The sequence below is a fragment of the Epinephelus lanceolatus genome, chromosome 6 (genome assembly GCF_041903045.1).
Source record: "Epinephelus lanceolatus isolate andai-2023 chromosome 6, ASM4190304v1, whole genome shotgun sequence".
Lineage (NCBI taxonomy): Eukaryota > Metazoa > Chordata > Actinopteri > Perciformes > Serranidae > Epinephelus > Epinephelus lanceolatus.
In genome coordinates this window covers 15532418-15549821 of record NC_135739.1, presented here as the reverse complement: position 1 = coordinate 15549821, position 17404 = coordinate 15532418, and the positions used below count along the sequence as shown (strand labels likewise).

Here is a 17404-nt window from a genome sequence, read left to right as displayed (position 1 = left end):
AGTAAATGCTCTCTTGTCCATCATGGGGCATAGAAAGATAATTTAATTATTTAGAGATACAGAATTATATTAATAAACACAAAATATTATTTTTCAAAAAATGCAACGTACTTAATTATGATGTGTTATTCTAGATTAAACTACAAAGCACTATATAAAGTAAATTAAATTAGACCTGCCTTTACCAACTACAACCTTAAAGGAATGTACCCACTGATGCATCAATAATTATTATCCAATAAAGTCACATACAATAATACAGGGCTGCAGAGTGTTGAGGTTTTTAAAGCAAACTCCTATTTTTATTCATCTTTTTTATTTTATTGTGTATTTATTTATTTATTAATTTGTATTAATCTGTTTTTTTGCTGGCATATTCTTCCATTTTGTTACGTATTTATTTATTTTAATTTATTTATTTACTTATTCATTGATGGATCTAAAATTGTTTCATTTATTTTATTCATTGTCTTTTTATTGTGTAAAGCACTTTGTGTTGCATTGTTTGTATTAAAAGTGCTATATAAATAAAGTTTGATACAATATTCTGCATAAATACTTTAAGTATATTTTAACACTGATATTTTTGCATTTTCACTTCAGTATGATTTTTGAATGCAGGGCTTTTACTTGTGGCAGTAACAAGTATGACTCAGCATGTCGTACAGCCAGTGGTATTTAGTATTCAGAGCTTTTATTTTCTGAATACTTGCATCATTGGCTCCTTCGACACACCAAGTTATTACAAAATAAACTTTTATACAAAAAAAATAAAATAATAATAGCATTGACAGTATATTATTATAAAAAATAGATGTTTTGGATCACTTTCTCCATGATATAAATATAGATGATAAATCTTGATTAGCTGGTATCAAACTTTGTCTTGTGTGTGTCTTGCATGAATTTTATTGTGGAAATAACATGACAGTTATATTACATACTGAGTGTAAATGATGGAAACATTATCTACACTGAGGTCATTATAAATCAAACTACACTGGTGATTCACTGAGAGTTCCTACAGAAACATCATATACTTTTTCTTAATCTTATTCTGTTGTAAAACTGAACCTGTTAAAATAATTTGATGATATTTTCTATTTAATGTGATGGGACCATAATAAGTTCAATTAAACACAATAAGTTTGTGCTCTAGAAAAGGATCAGCACTCAGTGAATAACCTCCTAAGCCCTATGATAAGCTATCATGGCGAGGCTTAACTATACAGACCAATGAACAGTGATAACTAACATGTCTTTGGGGTCATCGGGTGGGAACCTCCTTTCACCAGTGTTTCGTCTAGTTGCTCCCACGACACCTCCAGGAGGCTAGACAGTGATCTCTGGAATCCCAGACACACTCCCCTAATGCCAGCTCTCACTGCTCCCCTCCCCGCACCGACCCAACAATCTCCTTTACCTTACTTACACATGGCTTTCTCAGCCCAAACAGCACCGCCACCTTCAACAAACCCATAAAACCTTCACATGGTAACATACTGTAATTCTTTGACAATAAGGAGCATCATGTGCACGAGGAGGCAGAACAATGTGGGACTTTCATACAAACAGTACCATCAAGATTCTTGTTTAACTGAGTTGTAGGAGCTGAGGGAGAGATGACTGCTGCTGCTGTGAGCTGCACTCAGTTTGGGGTTTTTTGAGGTTTGTGGTTGCTTCTCATTCACTGGGTCGGTGTGCGTCTGCCTTTCCCATCCTAAGAGAGACAAGGAGAGAGAAATGATTGACGTTAAATCTGTTACAGCTCAATTTAATAATCACAGGAACCAAAACACTTCTTAAAAAGTTTTTAAAGTGCAGCTTCAAATTGCAGCGTTATATCAGGGGTAAAATCACAGACAGTCTGTAATGTGGCACATGGAAACAGCACGTTTCTGTACACAGCAGAAGCACAATAACATGCTTTCTGTCCACTCCTGGTGCTGCAGGTACTGTTGACTAGGGTTGGGTGATATAACAATATATTTTTCAAGCAAGATATAGATTTAGACAATTCAGTTTATATCAATATAAAGTCAAGTTGTGTTACATAACACATGCCAGTGTGCATCTCTCCTCTCACGCTCTCTGCACAGCTCAGCCTCACTCACGAGTTCTCCACCAACACCAAGAGACACAGAGCTGCTCTTCTGACTAATCTGTCTGTTAATTAGTCTACAGTACGATGACGGTCTATATGTGCACGTGCTACGCTGAATCAGTCTGTGATCTGAATGAAATTACCTCAACACATGTGCGATACAGCGCTGTGCTGCATGTGTGGGGGACAGAGCTGTTTGATTGTGTCAGATGAGCGTTTGTTTGCTAGTTTGTGTGTGAGATAGACCTAGCGCATCACTGTTCTTCTTGGTAGTCGTAGTTTAATGTGTGACACTGAGACAGCGGCTGGATGCAAGCAACAGATGTGTTTAAAAAAATGCAGCAAAAACTCAGATGTTTCATATAAAAAGGCGTATGTAACACAGACAAAGTGTCTCTCGCTCCCTCCCGTCCTCAACCTCTCTTTTGAGGCTCTGCGCAATAAAAAATATTCAAATCATTTTCCAGCACTAGATTCATTTGAAAGGCCATGGAAAACTTTTTAACTCCTCCCACAAATATTTTTAATTGTGTCAAACCACATTGGACTTAGGCCTACTTGATACTTTTATAGTCATGTTACAGTTTAGTGTCCTGTGCTGCAAACCTTTAAACCTCTGTAGCTCCACTGCTGTGTGCAAAAACATTAATGTACAGCCCTGCTATTTATTTTATATCATGTTTCCTTTACTTGTTGTGCAGCTGTTTACTTTCAAACAGGGAATAAAATCCCTGCCTTTGCATTTTATTTTGATCAGTCTGTTTTTATAAAAGTGCTTGTGACGTCTCAAATGTGTCTTGGACTTGCAACATGTAGCCCATTTCGTAGAAAATACCGAGATATATATTGTGTATCACCAGTCAGCCTGAAAATACAGAGTTCTTTCTATCTATCTATCTAGTTCAGTAGAAAGAAAATCATTGTCTCTCCAATATCTCCAACACTCACACGCAGCAACGAAGGCCCCAGCCAGTTTGTCACCGAGTTAGTGTCATAAAATATTTAATGTTCAAGTTTGACAGCAAAGCGTAACTATCTGTTCAAAGATCAAATCAAGTCCAGCACATAGACTGGTAGATATTTAATAGACAGTGAATAAAGACTCTGACTCTTGATAATGAGCACCATGAGACAACTGTTCACACTGTTGGCACATTGTTCCCTCTAGTGGACACTAGTGAGTACTGCACACAGGGATAACACCTTCTACGTCCTGCGTGTTTGTGTGTCGCACCTCACCACTGTGTCTTATTTCTGCTTCTTCTTGTTGAGGTAGCTCTGACAGTAGAAGTTACTGAAGAGGACGACGAGGGTGATGCAGTAACCAAACACCAACAGGTTCAGGGAGTCGGGATAGTCGCACTCTGTGAACAGGTTGTAGCCTGAGTGCAGGAGGACCAGCAGGAACTGCACCTGGAGAGGCAGCTCACTTCAAACATTTTGTATTTTATTTATTCACAAGTGTTGCCACACAGAGCAGGAGGCCACTCACCAGCTGCAGAGAGGTGAGGTATCTCTTCCACCACAGGTACTTCTGCATGTGAGGGCCCACCGCAGCCAGGCCGTAGTAAGAATACATCACGGTGTGAACAAAGGTGTTGACCAGGCCGATGAAGAACGCTGCAGGGTTTAAACAGAGGAATGTAAAAGCACTCAGACAGAAATGGGGTGGTTCATTCATCTATTTAAGCTGGAGAGATCATGTCCTGACTGTGAGTAAATTGAGTAACAGCTGTTACAAGTTTCAGCTTGTGAGGCAGCAGACACCGATGACACAGGATGGGCTGACGTAGTAACATTTTGTTAGTATTACAGTTTCGTTTAGAGCATTTCACACACAGTAATTAGGCTATTGTTATTTGCATTTATGAAACAATAACCAGTTAATGGACTAGAAAGCATTTGACTACAAAGAAGATGGAGAAGAAGAATTAATCACCTCAGGGAATAATAAAGAAATTACTTTGTTTTCTCATTGTTGACTTTGTTGTGTTCTTATTGTCATGTTTTACAACCAACACATGTCAGAGTCAGCTGTTGTTGCAGCACTATCTTTTGTTCGAGGGTTTTCCCCCCATTTTTTCAATTAGCACATGTGCTTTTGCATTATTTTTATTTAAACACCATCATACCACTACACAATAAACACCCACTCACTCCGTCTGAAGCTCCTGGGGACAAAGCTGAATGTCTGCTATCACAGCTGTCACTGGTGCAGCGGCATTATTAAACTGAATAAGGCAAAATAATTGGCTATTAAAGTTGATTCTGATTCTAATACATGAACACAGCAGGGCTCTGTAGTTTGTAGCAAATGTTAAACATGTGCTGTACTGAGTGGCAGCACGTCCTCGTAGCGCTACCTGGATTCAAGCCAATTAATTAATAAATAGTCACATGTTGTTGTGGTTTTTATGTGACTTCATGTGAGCTACTGGATGCAAGAATTTCCTTATGGGCATGAAGACAGTATGTATCTATCTGATAGGGATAGACCGATATGGATTTTTTAGGGCCGATGCCGATACCGATTTTTTTCCGTCACCCTTAGCTGATGACCGATTTTCTTGAGCTGATATTTGGGGCCGATACTGCTTTTGCTCCCTCAATTTACATAAAAAAATGACAATGATTACAAATATTACAGTTCTCAAGTTTAAAATAAGAAACATTTATTGAACAGTAAAAAATACTAAAACAAGATGGAAAGTTGAGGTAGAACAGGTAGAATATTATCATTATTATTATTATTATTATTATTATTATTATTATTATTATTATTATACATTCAAATAAAAAAAAAAAGAGTTCAGTGCTCTTAAATCTTCCAGTAATGTCTTTATAAAATAAACAAATATTTAAGCTGAAGCATAAATAAAACAACAACTACTGTACACAGTAGGATTCGCTGCATGTGCGCTGCAGGGTCTTCCGGCAACACAGAGCTGCCCGTGGATGCCTGTCTGTAAATCATGCCAGGGAAAAATAAATCCGCGAACCCACGCACGTATCGGCATCGTAAAAAACTCAAATATCGGCCCGATATATCGGCCGGCCGATGTATCAGTCTATCCTTACTATGTGAGTATACTATAGGAGTAAATGGTGTGTTTGTCGGGGACTATTTTCAGCTGTGGATTAATACACATTCACAGCAGCAGTCCAGGATGGCAGGATGGGGAATGTGGGACTGGTTCAAAATAAACTACAATGCATATATAATTATAAATGTGACATGTTCCTACATGGGCACTGTAGTTTATTTTGAATCAGACCCACATTCCCCATCCTGCCATCCTGGACTGCTGCTGTGAATGTATACTAACAGAGAGCACTTGACTTACACTGTCCGCCAGGCACATATTTGATTCCCGCCCACCAGTTGAAGATCATGGTGCAGTGATGGTAAACATGAAGGAACGTCAGCTGGCTGTTCTTCTTCCTCAGGATGAAAAAGATCTGCTCAAACAGAGGAGGCTGTTAGAGTTTCAACTCTGAATTATGAATTTCACTGATACCGCAAACGTTTTAACAAATACGTACGGTGTCACTGAGCTCTATGACCTTAGAGAAGAAGAACCACCAGCAGACTCTGGCCATCTGGAGCGAGGAAACAATGGAGTTTTACAGATTATTCATTCAGGTAACTGTGTTTTATCTTTCAAAATATACGGTCAGGTGTCTGTTGGGATTATTTTACTGCGAATTATTCAACTTGTAGCTTGTCAAAGACCAAATTTTCTGCACAAGACACTTGCTTACCCTCAGTGGCAGCGGGTTGGTGCTGTAATCTACAGGCTGACAGAGGAGGCTGTAGCACGAGAGCCAGGATGTGACCAGGAACTGGAAATATTCACACAGTTACTTCATGAAAAGATACACCACCAGTATAACCACTTAACAGAACAGAATGCAGCACAGCCTCACCTCATAGCACATGTAGGCAGACAGGCCGACCATGGCAAAGTTGTAAACAATGAGAACCACTTTGAGGTCAACGGGTTCTCTGTGTTTCATCAGACAAGGGCCGGCCCAGACCACGCAGAGGTACACCAGGAAGATGAGTGCCACCGGGACAGGGGAGTAGACCAGCAGCCATGGGTCCGTCCTCTTGTCTGGAACACAGCAGAGCTCTGTGTCAGGGACTATTTACAAATGAATACATTTACAAATTTCTAAATATATTAAAGGACACATTTCCCCTTGATCTGCATAAACATTCAGCACGAATTGTTGTTTTACGGGAAATATCAGGCTTTTACAGTTCGTCTTGTTCCAGTTCAGCTCAGATAACCTGTTGGGAGTGCAGTTTTGTGAATGTCATATTAAATATTAAATTCACAAATAAATAAATTGGCACTGGAGAAAAATAAGTCAGTTTCTGCCTGAAAATGAAAGGGTCCTCACTATGTTTGAGCCTCTGTTCCTCCAACTCCTGTATGTCCACTGCTGTAACGAGATACAAGTTTTAAAAAGTGGCAAGGTAAAAAATAATCATACCTCCATTGTCCACTATCCTCTGGTGCACAGACAGAACACTTTGCCATGCAGAAGCCATCTGGAAACTAAATAAAAATACAAGATATAAAGAGAGTTAACAAAAAGAGGAGAAAAAAACACTAAAATCTCTAGCATTTAAAGATAAATATCTGCTCACTGATAAACACCTTGTCACAGATAAACTTAGGTGACAAGTACTGAGAAGATTCATAATCACTTCCTGCTTGACTTGTTTTACACGATGCTTTGGTTGTGGTTAGCACAGCAGGGGGCGTTCCCTTGCCTTACTTTTCATTTGGTGCTCACATCATGTATTGTTCCATGTAATTAAACACTCACATTCATCAAGGGATATATAGATAGAGATAGATAGAGAGATTGTTGATACAAAACATCAGTAAACTACTATACTATGATATCTTATTATAGATTATACAGCATTAAATTAATATTATACCTGCCTTTACAGCTGCAACATTTCAGTGACGTACACACTGATGCATCAATAATGACAATCCAGTCAGGTAATATACACCGATCAGCCACAGCATTAAACTAATGACAGGTGAAGTGAACGTCATTGATCATCCTGTTACAATGCAGTGTTCTGCTGGGAAACTTTTGGTCCTGGCATTCATGTAGATGCCAGTTGATATGCACCACCCACCCTCTCATACACTCTGTCATGGCAACGGCACTCCCCGATGACAGTGTTCTAATCAGCGGGTCTATGTACCATGCCACACTGTAAAAACTGCTCAGGAATAACCCGAGGAACCTTACAAAAACACTTATGGCATCAACCTGGCCTCCAACTTCCCCAGATCCAAATCTGAGTGAGCGTCTGTGGGACATTCCTATACCCCAGAGTCTAGTCAGATGCATGGTGAGGCCTCCTTGGATTTGATTTGGCTCTGACCGATCGAGACAGGGAACTTCTGCGGCTGTCATGTGGTGTCTGACAGCAGGATGTTGGTGGCCAATCATTTGAATCAGCTTTAATAGCCAAGTACGTGTGTACATACAAGAAATTTGGCTTTACCGAAGGCAAATTCCTTGTATGTACACACGAACTTGGCCAATAAAGCTGATTCTGAATGCTGTGGGTTGTGAGGTAGGGTAGCAGGATCATCCCATGAATGCTCGATTGGTTAGGGTTCTGGGTAATATGAATGTCAGGTTGATGCCTTGAGCTCTTTGCCACATTCCTCAGCATTATTTGCTGTGTGGTATGGTGCACTGTCCTGCTTTGGGGGGGGGGGGGGGGGGGGGGGATCCACATGAATGCCAGTGGTTTCCCAGCAGGACATTGCACTGTCATGAGATGATGAATGTTATTTACTTCACCTGTCAGCGGGTTTAATGTCGTGGCTGATCAGTGTATATTATTCAGATATGGGCCATTGTGGCATTTCGAGAACATTTCAATGCTGATATTTTTGTACTTGAATGCAGGACTTAACTTGTGACAGTTACGAGTATGACTGGGAACGTCATAAATAAGTCATGGTAACATGGAAAGTATATTATTATTATAATAAAAAATAGATGTTTATGTTCACTTTCTCCATGATATAGATATAAATCTTAATTAGCTGGCATCGAACTTTGTCTTGTGTCTGGGCTTCATTACCCAAAGTTACATCCTCTACACTTTCTCAACTTGCATTATTTTTTTATTGTGGAAATGAGCATGACAATTATATTACATACTGCATCAAAAACAAGTCGACTAGTCACAATATAGTGATACAAATATTATCTACAATGAGGTCAGTACAAATCAAACTACACTGTTTATTCACTGAAAGTTCCTGCAGGAACATCGTAAGAGCAAAATACTTTTTATACCATTTTAAAAACTGATCTTGTTAAAATAAACTGATGGTATTTTTATTTTGTGTGAATGGACCATAATAATCATTTAACATAGGAACACATTGTGATGCTTTGACAGTAAGGCACATGTGCATGAGAGGGCACCTTGTAGGATTTTCACACACAGTACCATCAAGATTCCTTTTCATCGGTGTTGAAGAAGGAGCTGAGGGAGAACTTTCTGCAGTGTGCTTCTGCCTTCTCCATCCTATGTAAGACAAGCAGAGACAAATGGTAAAAGTAGAACCTAATAAGGTAAATTTAAATACATAAATATACCGTATCACTTCTTACCTTAGAGGTGTGCTCTTTCTGGCTGTTCAGTTTCATAAAGCTCCACAATCTGCAGGAGAGTTAAACATATCCATCTGATTCATTCAGAGCACACGTGAGCAGATGTGGACACTCGCTCACAGCTTCAAATTGCAACATGACAGCAGGGGAAAGTTGAAAACAAAATCAATAAAATCCTGAAATGTGACAGATGGAAACTACAGCAAGTGTCTCTACACACCAGTAGTTCAAAAATATGCTTTTTGTGCACCCCTTTTTGTGCCAATCTTAGCTACACGTCATGTTCACATGCAGTTTTTTTCAGCGTTAATATATAAACTTTGAATATTTCAAAACTCCTGAACAGAAATTAAACGTCCTCTCCCTCCTCTTCTTGTTTTCTTCTCTAATCTACATATTTCAATCTGCATTTCGGTGTTTCGTTGTTGTTACATGTTTTTTTAATTTCTCTCTAAGGGATGGTGTGAACTCATTAACACTGCATGCATAGAAACCAGCAAATGCTATTATTTCATGTACAGCTTCTGATGCTCAAATGTGGAACAAATTGCTAGCTGAGCTCAGATTTGAGACAACGCTGCCCACTTTCAAATCAAAGCTAAAGGCCTATCAGTTTACCATTACTATTAATTTTCTTGAAATCAAATTTGTTTTATTTTTTTTTTTAAAATTTGGTTGTTTGCTTCAATCAAATTCATCAGTCAAAAATGTTTCTCGTGCTTTAACCTGTGTAATCTGTAGGGCATTGCCTCTGGGTATAATGTACAATATGAATCCATTTGCATTTCTTACAGAAATTAAGTTCAAAGTCAAGTTCAAGTTTATTGTCATGAGATAAAACTATGTTAATCCCACACCAGGGAAATTCACAGTGTGTGAAAATCATAAAATACATAAAAATTACAATGAAATGCTTGTGCTCTGTGACACTCTCTGCCTACACAAACAGCATGTAGCGAGGCGTCATAGTACGGTACCATCTTTACACCTCTGGCCATGGCTGTTGGCGGCAGGGAGGCATAAAAATCTGGCTTCCCATGTGGCTGATTTTTGCTCATCAATGCACATGTGGCATTTTCTAAGGCTGAATCCAAATGTCCACCCTCAGGACTCACAGGCTGAGCCCTCATAGACTTTGCATGTACTGTGATGTGTTCACTGTCCCCACATGAAGTTTGGGAGGGCAGAGACTGCAAGCCGCTGATAGACAGGCCTCAAGTCTGTGTCATTTGTTGCTGTGGAAATTGTTAAGTGAAGTCTGCAGAAAGTCCACTTTAGGCTCCTTGTGGACTGGATCGATTGTGGGTATGAACTGTCCTCAGCACTCCCAGACTTCCCATGAATGCACCTGCAAAGTCCACAACTCTGCATGTGCTGTGACGCTCATACATTTGGATTCAGCCTAAGTACATGGTGGGGGATGGGTGCAGAAAATGGAGAACCATGCTGCAGACGTGAGTTTTCAATACACTGCCCCCTACAGCTTGGGAGAATATTGGTTCGCAGCGAAGGGAAACCTGAACAAAGTGTAAAACATCTAAGATTTCATCATTACGATATCACATCAACTCATGTCAGTGTGTTTGTGAAGCCTCACCACTGTGTCTTATTTCTGCTTCTTCTTGTTGAGGTAGCTCTGAAAATAGAAGTTACTGAAGAGGATGATGAGGGTGACGCAGTAACCAAACACGACCACGTTCATGGAGTCGGGGAAGTCGCACTCTGTGAACAGGTTGTAGCCCGTGTGCAGGAGGAACAGCACAAACTGCACCTGTAAAGGCAGTCGGGGGAAAGCTGAAATCAGCTTATATCACAAACATGTTGTGTTTACAACTCCTGCCACACAGACCGGAGGCCACTCACCAGCTGCAGAGAGGTGAGGTATCTCTTCCACCACAGGTACTTCTGCATGTGAGGGCCGAGCGCAGCCAGGCCGTAGTAAGAATACATCACGATGTGAACAAAGGTGTTGACCAGGCCGATGAAGAACGCTGCAGGATTTAAACAGAGGAATGTAAAAACACTCAGAGCGCCAATAAGAATTAGGCTGTAAGTATTTCAAACATGTAGATCAGGACGAGTTCAAGCACTGATAGTGAGTGATTTAGACATCATAATCAATTTTTCATGAGGTCATGCCACTAACACTCACAGTAAACGACTGAAATAGTTGACTTACACTGTCCGCCGGCCACGTACTTGACTCCCGCCCACCAGTTGAAGATCATGGTGCCGTGGTGGTAAACATGAAGGAACGTCAGCTGGCTGTTCTTCTTCCTCAGAATGAAGAAGATCTGCTCAAACAGAGGAGGCTGTTACAGTTTCAACTCTGCTTTCTGAATTTCACTGATACTGCAAATGTTTAAATAAATACGTACGGTGTCACTGAGCTCTATGACCTTAGAGAAGAAGAACCACCAGCAGACTCTGGCCATCTGGAGCGAGGAAACAATGGAGAAATTTAGTTAACTGTGAGTTTTATCTTTCAAAATACACTGTCAGGTGTGTGATAGGGTTATTTTACTGCAAATTATTCAACTTGTAGCTTGTCAATGATCAAACATCACAGACACTTGCTTACCCTCAATGCTAGCGGGTTGGTGCTGTAATCTACAGGCTGACAGAGGAGGCTGTAGCTCGAGAGCCAGGATGTGACCAGGAACTGGAAATATTCACACAGTTACTTCATGAAATGATACACCACCAATATACCCACTTATATTATAATACAGAAACCCCTATATCTGAGTAAACAGAACAAAAAGCAGCACAGCCTCACCTCATAGCACATATAGGCAGACAGGCCGACCATGGCAAAGTTGTAAACAATGAGAACCACTTTGAGGTCAACGGGTTCTCTGTGTTTCATCAGACGAGGGCCGGCCCAGACCACACAGAGGTACACTAGGAAGATGAGTGCCACCGGGACGGGGGAGTAGACCAGCAGCCATGGGTCCGTCCTCTTGTCTGGAACATTAAAGAACACCGTGTCAGGGACTATTAACAAATACATTGCAGGACACGTCTCTGGATGGAATTACACATTTTACGAGCTGCTTTATGTTTAGCTCAGACGACCTGTTGTGTGTGTGCAGTTTTGTGAATGTAAGTCAAAATAAAACATTTGCACAAAAGAAAAAAAGGAAAGCAGTTTGAGTCTGACAGTGAAAGGGTCCGCCCTATGTTTGCGTCAATGTTCCTCCCACTCCTCTGTGTCCACCACTGTAACAAGATTATCATTTTAAAAAGTGGTATGGTGGCTAATCATGTGACCAGACACAAAGCAGTGATTGTGAACATAGCTGGAAAACATCTGCAGCTCCCAACTCTCACACACATTGGCTTGTTTAGACTGGGAATCTCTACAGTACAACTACAGGACAATATGATGTTAAAGTAGGAAAATGTATCATCCTCATACCTCCATTGTCCACTATCCTCTGGTGCACAGACAGGACACTTTGCCATGCAAAAGCCATCTGAAAACTAAATAAAAATACAGGATATTAAGACAGTTAATGACCAAAAGAAAAAAACACTTTAAAATGGAATCACTGTGGCATTTAAAGGTGAAACAAACTCACTGATGCACACCTTGCAGCAGGTGTTTTACCGTTAAAAGTGAGTGAGCACGCTGCACGCTGGAGAACCTTTGAACGCCACCTGGCAAACCAGTATCAGCAAAGTTCAACTTGCAGCGCGCTGCAGCCAAATCTGGATTTTTCTGAGATGATGAAACAATGAGGACGGACTGGAGCTACCAGCCGGGCCAGAGACACTCCCTGCAGCTGCAGGAGACTTGAGTAAACCTCACAAACCACAGCACGTAGGTGCAAAGTGCGGCTGTCTGCGCGACTCCAGCAAATGTGGCTAAATCCCAGACTCCACGCTCATGAACTTTAATGCGCGCTCCCGCTGATTGCACGAGGGATCAAGGTTGTCTTGGTCTGATCAAGAAGTCCGGACTCCCCCGACGCCTTTTGTGTGAGTCCGCAAATCTGCAAACTTTCTTGGGGGATTTCCCATGGTTCATAGCGAGAGTAGTGGACGTGGTGGTCCTTCCCCCGGCAAAGTGTGCACAGAGCAAGCATGCATAGCAAGCATGCATAGCGCAAGGGAGACATGCACTAGAGTTGTATTTGCACGTGACAGCACCTGTCCCCTCAGGGTTATTCAACATCGCATATGCCAAAGTGCCTAAACGAATAAACAGACATGAGAACATGTGCTACTGGAGGGACTTCAGTCAAGTCCTGTAGGGTTTGGTGCAGGGATACTTAACTTGCTCTTCCACTTTTGCAAAATGACAGCAGGCTTAGGGCCAGGTAGTAAAATGTTATGAATATACTTATCAGATAAAATGAATATACAAGACTAATCCAGTCGCAGCTGGAGTGGACACTGAGGATATGCTCAGTCTGGGAACCGGGCCTGTGTTTGTCACCAAATTCACCAGCCGCGACACGGATTTGATGCTTATCTATTCGCGGTATTACGGTACGGATGGTTAGAGACCCCCGTTTTCCCATTGATATACCAAATAAACAGTGCATTGTATTGCACATTATATGAATTTAAATTACAATATTTTTTTTACTGTACTTTTTTTTTTTAAATAAAAAAAGGAGCTCCAAATTCAAAAACAACAACAAAAAATGTGCTTTACCTGTCTCTAAACAAAAGGCTTTTTATAACTTATTAATGGATTCTTGTTCTAGGTGACCCCCACTATGATCATCACTTTTCATGCAATTTTACTGCATAGTTTGAGAAATTTAAAAAGATAAAATCTGCTCAAAATACAACATAAAAGTTTCCTCATATTATGATAAATCCCCAACAGTGTCACCAGCAAAACACCCCCACACCATCACACCTCCTCCTCCATGCTTCACAGTGGGAACCAGGCATGTGGAATCCATCCGTTCACCTTTTCTGCGTCTCACAAAGACACGGCGGTTGGAACCAAAGATCTCAAATTTGGACTCATCAGACCAAAGCACAGATTTCCACTGGTCTAATGTCCATTCCTTGTGTTTCTTGGCCCAAACAAATCTCTTCTGCTTGTTGCCTCTCCTTAGCAGTGGTTTCCTAGCAGCTATTTGACCATGAAGGCCTGATTCGCACAGTCTCCTCTTAACAGTTGTTCTAGAGATGGGTCTGCTGCTAGAACTCTGTGTGGCATTCATCTGGTCTCTGATCTGAGCTGCTGTTAACTTGCGATTTCTGAGGCTGGTGACTCGGATGAACTTATCCTCAGAAGCAGAGGTGACTCTTGGTCTTCCTTTCCTGGGTCGGTCCTCATGTGTGCCAGTTTCGTTGTAGCGCTTGATGGTTTTTGCGACTCCACTTGGGGACACATTTAAAGTTTTTGCAATTTTCCGGACTGACTGACCTTCATTTCTTAAAGGAATGATGGCCACTCGTTTTTCTTTAGTTAGCTGATTGGTTCTTGCCATAATATGAATTTTAACAGTTGTCCAATAGGCTGTCGGCTGTGTATTAACCTGACTTCTGCACAACACAACTGATGGTCCCAACCCCATTGATAAAGCAAGAAATTCCACTAATTAACCCTGATAAGGCACACCTGTGAAGTGGAAACCATTTCAGGTGACTACCTCTTGAAGCTCATGGAGAGAATGCCAAGAGTGTGCAAAGCAGTAATCAGAGCAAAGGGTGGCTATTTTGAAGAAACTAGAATATAAAACATGTTTTCAGTTATTTCACCTTTTTTTAAGTACATAACTCCACATGTGTTCATTCATAGTTTTGATGCCTTCAGTGAGAATCTACAATGTAAATAGTCATGAAAATAAAGAAAACGCATTGAATGAGAAGGTGTGTCCAAACTTTTGGCCTGTACTGTATATATTTTAGTTATGCCAGGCCTATGTAAAGACACATGTACAGATTGAGAGAGCAAATACAATAACAACGTCTTTCAGCCTATGTGAACTTCATATTTTACAGTGTCTTCTTACGGCTTAGGGTTTTTAAGTGGTCCGTCGCATTTGTTCTTACACCTCCTTTTACACCATCGTTTTGTGGATTTTTCTTTTTTTCCCAGACACAACCTACTTTTGTCTACAAGAGGACAGCCCCAGTAATATAACTTTAATAACACATATAACATCAACACAACAATTTGAGCGGACTTTACCTTTAAATTTCTAATAAACTATACAGTAACATTGTATGTAAATTGATATGTACATAGTGGGGTCACCTATACAAGAATCAATTGAAAGATTTATGTTAACCTATGATAATTTTTAAAGTTAATATTTAATATGAAAAAATAATGATTATACTATAGGGTAATTTGAGCAGAATTTACCTTTAAACTTCTCTTTAACTATGCAGTAAAATTACATTGAAGTGGATATAGACATAGTGGGGGTCACCTAGAACAATAATCTATTGAAAGATTTGTATAACCTATGAAGGATTATTTTAAAGTTAATATTTAATATTAGGAAACCTACTGTATAGTCTATAAGAAATGTAAAGGTAAAGCCTGCTAGAAATACAATACATACAAAAACTGCATCACATTTGATGAAGACATAGTGGGGGTCACATAGAACAAGAATCAATTGAAAGATTTATGTAACCTATGAAAGATTTTTTTTAAATTAATATTTAATATGAGCAAATTATAATTATATTAATTGGCTTGACTGGACTTTCGCTAATGACTGCTCACTTGACCGCAGTCATTTTTTATGCTTATCAGCACTGTGTAAAGTTATTGCCAATGCTCACATAGCACTTTCTGTTATTCAGTAATAGCCCTGTATTCTCCCACTGACAAGGACGGGATGCTTTTATTTTGAAAAACCAACACACAATATCCGGTCACACATAGTAAACGCGGCCGTAATCAGCAGTATAATTAACAAACTTAACGACATGCACTTCGTATTCCTGCTCAAACACAGAGCACCTGACAGCAGTAACAACAGGTAACACAAGAAAACACATCTGCTGAAGTTAACATATTTCTGACATGCTGAATGCATGCGTGAAACTGGATCTAATTAACATATTCATCCCGCACCTAAACTCTAAATTATCATCCACCTCTGCCGTCAGAAATCCTCCACAGCTGCATCAACACCAGCAGACACAACACCACAGGCAATATAAACAACAATATTCACTTTTAATTCACGCACAAACCGCTGTGAAGAGTAATAAAAGTTACTGCACTGCAAACCTCTCGTGCATCTCTCCACTGACTCTCTGAGGCACCTGGTGACACTGATTTGACAAAGTGCTCACCTTCACACAAGTAGAACATTGCATGTCCAGTCTTCATCTCAGGTAAGTTTCCACTTTACATTTTCAGAATCATTTACATTTACATTTTCAGAGTCCCAAAGATGAAGTTTTCATTCATCTTTTCAACACGCCACACTTAACACGGTCAAAAAACTGTTTGCTTCCCCAGTGACACACCTGCAACTCATCACCTGCACCTCATCCAAATCACCTGCGTTTCCCTACTCTAGTGCGCCACCCCGTGTACAAACAACAAAACTGCATCTATTTACATGTAGTCACCATGAAACACAAAGAATGTTACTGTGGCTCCAACATAGCCCTAAAAATAATATCCAGATATTTCAGGGTATTTTTGCGGTAACGATATTCATGACATTATGACTAATTAGTTAAAACAAATTAGATAATTAAATAAAATAGGGACAGCACGGTGGTGTGGTGGTTAGCACTCTCGCCTCACAGCAAGAGGATTGCCAGTTCGATCCCGGACGTGGGAGCCCTTCTGTGCGGAGTTTGCATGTTCTCCCCGTGTCAGCGTGGGTTCTCTCCGGGCACTCCGGCTTCCTCCCACAGTCCCTATCCACCCTGCGATAGTCTGGCGACCTGTCCAGGGTGTACCCTGCCTCTCGCCCGATGTCAGCTGGGATAGGCTCCAGCCCCCCCGCGACCCTCAAGAGGATGAAGCGGTTAGAAGATGAAATAAAATAGGACTGCAACAAAATAAGTGATATAGTTTAACAGTTTGCCTTCAAATATTCAGTAAAAACTAAACAAAAATGGTCTCACATTTCTTTAGTTTGTGAACAACAGCAGCAACTCCAAAAAATCCTAAATGATTGAGTTGGGTTTTTTTTCACCTGGACCTTTAAGCTCTGCTAATTCTAGCTTTCAAGCTAGATTTTGGCAAGGGAACAACTGGCATGAGCATTTTCGCAGGGGTCCCTTGAACTCTCACCTCAAGACATCTGACTGAAAATGGGTTCTATGGGTACCAACAAGTCTAGTATATTTTAGCAACAGTGTGTCTGACACTTGCAGATACTTGATATTGGACACATTAACATACATTACACAGCAATCATCATTACATATCTGTATAAGACAAATCTACAAAAGAAAATAGGAAATTATTAGTTTAACTTGATAGTTTTTTATTGGTAAATTATAATTTTTAACTAGTTTATGTAGAATAAGTTTATAATTTGTTATAGATTGACAACCAGAAAACCATGATGGAGATGGGTTTGCCTTATTTAGGCCATGTATGGAAAATAGCACCATTTTTGTTTTAATGTGAGTTCTTCTTTGAACACGGGCATATTTCCAGGTGGCAGTCGG

General features: G+C 40.3%; 2 protein-coding genes across 6 annotated transcripts; both read right to left on the bottom strand.

The window, feature by feature from the left end:
* Nucleotides 1-9: 9 nt before the first annotated feature.
* On the bottom strand, nt 10-8830 carry LOC117253782 (very long chain fatty acid elongase 4-like). 2 transcript variants are annotated; one of them, XM_033621469.2, is made up of 10 exons: nt 8777-8830; nt 8613-8690; nt 6605-6669; nt 6032-6219; nt 5867-5947; nt 5648-5704; nt 5449-5563; nt 3597-3724; nt 3339-3517; nt 10-1720 (listed from the first exon to the last, which is right to left on the bottom strand). In XM_033621469.2, exons 3-9 carry the CDS (start codon nt 6660-6662, stop codon nt 3353-3355), a joined length of 792 nt encoding a protein of 263 aa, XP_033477360.2. In that variant the 5' UTR covers nt 6663-6669; nt 8613-8690; nt 8777-8830; the 3' UTR covers nt 10-1720; nt 3339-3352. The 2 variants fall into 2 exon arrangements, with proteins under 2 accessions (XP_033477360.2, XP_033477361.2); XM_033621470.2 differs by having other exon boundaries at nt 3344-3517.
* elovl8b (ELOVL fatty acid elongase 8b) lies at nt 8259-16234 on the bottom strand. 4 transcript variants are annotated; one of them, XM_033621465.2, is made up of 10 exons: nt 16064-16234; nt 12198-12262; nt 11556-11743; nt 11358-11438; nt 11155-11211; nt 10956-11070; nt 10640-10767; nt 10374-10547; nt 8777-8825; nt 8259-8690 (listed from the first exon to the last, which is right to left on the bottom strand). In XM_033621465.2, the coding sequence occupies exons 2-8, from the start codon at nt 12253-12255 to the stop codon at nt 10383-10385; spliced, it is 792 nt and encodes a 263-aa protein (XP_033477356.2). In that variant the 5' UTR covers nt 12256-12262; nt 16064-16234; the 3' UTR covers nt 8259-8690; nt 8777-8825; nt 10374-10382. The 4 variants fall into 4 exon arrangements, with proteins under 4 accessions (XP_033477356.2, XP_033477357.2, XP_033477354.2 ...); XM_033621466.2 differs by lacking the exon at nt 16064-16234 and adding an exon at nt 12390-12833; XM_033621463.2 differs by lacking the exon at nt 16064-16234 and adding an exon at nt 12361-12832.
* Nucleotides 16235-17404: the final 1170 nt, after the last annotated feature.

Bases quoted from the DNA above. Each gene is read 5' to 3' on its own strand.
- LOC117253782 (XM_033621469.2), bottom strand. From the start codon at position 6,662: ATGGCTTCTGCATGGCAAAGTGTTCTGTCTGTGCACCAGAGGATAGTG. The intron at 6,220-6,604 runs GTATGATTATTT...GCTGTGTTCCAG, and splicing joins GAGGATAGTGGACAATGGAG to ACAAGAGGACGGACCCATGG. The intron at 5,705-5,866 runs GTAAGCAAGTGT...TCCTCGCTCCAG, and splicing joins CCAACCCGCTGCCACTGAGG to ATGGCCAGAGTCTGCTGGTG.
- elovl8b (XM_033621465.2), bottom strand. From the start codon at position 12,255: ATGGCTTTTGCATGGCAAAGTGTCCTGTCTGTGCACCAGAGGATAGTG. The intron at 11,071-11,154 runs GTACGTATTTAT...CTGTTTGAGCAG, and splicing joins TCATAGAGCTCAGTGACACC to ATCTTCTTCATTCTGAGGAA. The intron at 10,768-10,955 runs GTAAGTCAACTA...TAAATCCTGCAG, and splicing joins GTACGTGGCCGGCGGACAGT to CGTTCTTCATCGGCCTGGTC.